This window comes from Suricata suricatta, chromosome 12 (assembly GCF_006229205.1).
Source record: "Suricata suricatta isolate VVHF042 chromosome 12, meerkat_22Aug2017_6uvM2_HiC, whole genome shotgun sequence".
Taxonomy (NCBI): domain Eukaryota; kingdom Metazoa; phylum Chordata; class Mammalia; order Carnivora; family Herpestidae; genus Suricata; species Suricata suricatta.
Window position 1 is genome coordinate 1,463,313 of NC_043711.1, and position 3,239 is coordinate 1,466,551.

The 3,239-nt window shown below is 64.9% G+C and overlaps 1 protein-coding gene across 1 annotated transcript in view; it reads right to left on the bottom strand.

Annotated features, from left to right (window-relative positions):
* Positions 1–3,211, bottom strand: part of LMNB2 (lamin B2) — a 13,958-nt gene extending 10,747 nt beyond the window's left edge. The window contains exon 1 of the mRNA XM_029916407.1: positions 3,002–3,211. Within this exon, the coding sequence (XP_029772267.1) occupies positions 3,002–3,205 (204 nt within the window). The 5' untranslated portion in view covers positions 3,206–3,211. The remainder of the gene's footprint in view (positions 1–3,001) is intronic.
* Positions 3,212–3,239: the final 28 nt, after the last annotated feature.

Below are 3,239 nucleotides of genomic sequence, written 5' to 3' on the forward strand. Positions count from 1 at the left end.
GAGGCCGATGGCTTGGGCCTATTGTTCTGTCTTTTGTGGCATTCTGCAAGTGCCAGGAGTGAGCAAATGTGCCCGCATGTGTTGGGGCGGGTGCACATGACCCGAGGTGGCCTTTTCCTGTCCCTGTGCCTCTGGGGAACATCTTCCCGGCTGAAAACCACAACTCCACAATGCCCAAAGGCAGGCAGCCAGAGCCCCCACATGCCCCCCAGCAGCAGCAGGACACCTGGGCAGGTCAGGGAAAAGAAACTGAAGGCGGGAGGAACCTAACACCCACCCAGGAGCTATTGGAGAACCACTCCTCCCTCTGGGGCCCCGGCCCTCCCAGCCCGCACCCAGATCTCTCTCCAACAGAATCCGGGCGGCCCAGCCCTTCCTGGCTGTCCAGCACGGCGCTGCCCCGGCGGCACAGACATGGCGTGAAGCTTCGCCCTCACCTCACGCAGCCCCGCCAGCCGGATTTTACGACACGCGTGTGGCACGCCCAGGAGGTTTTAAAAGGCATCTTCAAAGGGGTCTTTAAGTGGTTTCTCCTCCTGACACTGGGGCAGGGCCATCACGGGCACTGTGGGGGCGGGGCGCCCCCAGTGTGGTGACACACCTCTGTGCAGGTGCACTGCTTGGCCCACGTCCCGCCTCCCAGAGCCACCTCCCCAGGCCCCTCCAATTCTGCCCCCCCTTCAACACTGGGCCCCACTGTACCCCAAGGCCATTCCCAGGTCGCTCCCGCTGAATGGTCCATGTGACCAACTTCCCCTCCCTCCACAGGTCACCAACTCCCTCCACTGCCCAGTTAAGAGGGGCCTTTATCCCCCATTTATCCTGGAGGCCCACCCCTCACCCCTGGAGCCCATGCACAGCCCTCGAGGTCACGTGGGGCAGGGTCACCCCACGGCACGACTCCCCCCGTTCACAGGAGCTCCCTGGCCGGCCTGCGTGCGCTCCAGGGACAACACCCACTTCCACGGGGCCCACCAGTCCCATCGCCTTCAAAGGACTGTTCGCCATTTACCCCCTCGGACAATCGAGCCGGGGGCAAGACCAGAGACCAGCTCGCAGGGCGCCTGACCAACCCTGCAGGCGGCAGCTGGAGGTCCGCATCCTGAGGACACGCTGAGGCAGGTGGCCAGGCCAGCGATGGGACAATTCCAGCCCCACAGCATGAACGCCCTGCCCCTCAGGTCACACAGACTAAAAGCAGTTCAGACCCGATTCTGCATCCAGTCCCGAGAGACATAGAGCACCACCGCCCACCAACAAAACTTCTTCCTCTGTCACTTTCTGAGCCATTAAGGCACCTATTAAACAGGGGCGATGAGCCCACAGGCAACTTCCCTGGGCACTCGTCCTCTACACCTGTACCAACTCCCAGGGCCACCAGCTGGCACAAAAGCTGGGTATTGATATTTCCATTTTACAGAAGAGGCACTGAGACCCAGAGAGGGTAAGTGACTTGCCCAAGGTCACACGAAGGGTAAGTGGCTCCCAGAAATGACCCCCCAGCTGCTCCCCTCCCACGACTCTGTCACGTGGTCCACTGTCAGGCTAGGGAAGCGGAGGCTCCTCGAGGTACAATTCTGGCTTCAGGACCTGGCTCTCCTAGCGGCCCCTCAGGGGGAACCGCAAGGTGAGTGCCCCGTCACCCCAACCCACACTCAGAGGACCCCTACTTGGGCATGAGGGGGCCGGCTAGACTAGAAAAGAGTCTGGGGCCAGTGGGGGTTGGGCGATGGTTGGGTGGGAGCCACAGTCCCCACCCAGGTACCCCAGACATCTGGCTCTCACATCCCCTTGGGAGGCAGGGCTTACACAGCCCCTTCTCCCTCAGTCTGCAGTGAGGCCCTGGGACCCACCCGAAGCCCAAAACTTCCCAGTGGGTCCCCAAGACCAGATGTCTCCCCGTTCCCTCTCATCCACTCTGCGGCGGGCCTACCAGGCTCCGGCCCATCAGCCAGCGGGGCTCCCCAGGGCCCAACTGAGGACCTCTCAAGTTTCCCGTGGGTCCCCGGACACAGCAGACTCCCTCCCCGAGGACGCCCTCCCAGCCCCTGTGCGGGCAGGAGGCTGCCCACCTCCCCAGTCCCGGAACTCCCCAGAACCCATCACAGGACTTCTGCAGAGTTCGCGGAGAACTGACCACGTGACTCGCCCCAGGGACCACCCCACCCCCACCCCAGGAGACCCTCCCCCCTCCTCAGGGCCCCAGGCCACAGCCTGAACTCCCAGGCTCCTCAGAGACCACAGAACCACACCGAGTTTTCTCCCAGGCCACCAGAAAAGCCTAACGCATCCCCGAGACTCCCCACAACTCTCCTAGGGGCGTGGCTTACTCTGGCTCACACCCTCTTGGCCAGGGGATCCCCAAATCTTCTGTGCTCAGCGCTCGGGGCTGTCCCATATCCATCAGTCGTACAGAGGACCCCCGAGATCCCCCGGGGGTCCCTCGGAGCACGGTCTGCCCCAGACTGCACTCAGGAGACACCCGAAACCCCCTGCGGGTGCAGCGCGGACGGGGCCCGCCCCAATATGCACCCCTCGCTCACAGGTCCCCTCCAAAAATCCCTGAGACCGCTCGGTGGGGGGGTGCTGGCCCAGGGTCCACTCCTCACTCACAGAACCCCCGAAAAATCCCTGGGACCCCCCGGGGGGCGGGGCCTGCTCCAGTGTACCCCCCTCGCTCACAGGTCCCCCGAAAAATTCGACGATCCCCTCGGTGGGCGGGGCTTGCCCCAGTGTCAACCCCTCGCTCACAGATCCCCCGAAAACCCCCTGAGTATCCCCTCAGTGGGCAGGGCCCGCCTGGCCTCCAAACCTCATTCATGGGGATCTCGGAAGACCCCCGGCTATCCTCAGAGGCCGATGCCCACCCCAGCGTGCACCCCTAGGGCTCCGTCCCTAATCCCCCGGGAACCCCCCCGGTGGGCGGGGCCTGCCCGGTGTCACTCTCGCAAAGAGAACCCCCGGGGACCCTCGGAGGCTGGAGCTGCGGCTCCGCGCCCACCTCGCGCGTGGTCACCTCCTCCCGCTCGGAGATCTTGAGCAGGAGCCGGTCGTTCTCGAGCTCGAGCGCGCGGACGCGGTCGATGTAGTGCGCCAGGCGGTCATTGAGCTCGCGCAGCTCCTCCTTCTCCTGCAGCCGCGACAAGCGCGTGGGCGACAGCGGCGTGGCGGGGCCGCCCGCGCGGCCGGGCAGCGGCGTGCCCATGGTGGCGGCGGCGGCGGAGGAGGCGGCGGCGGCG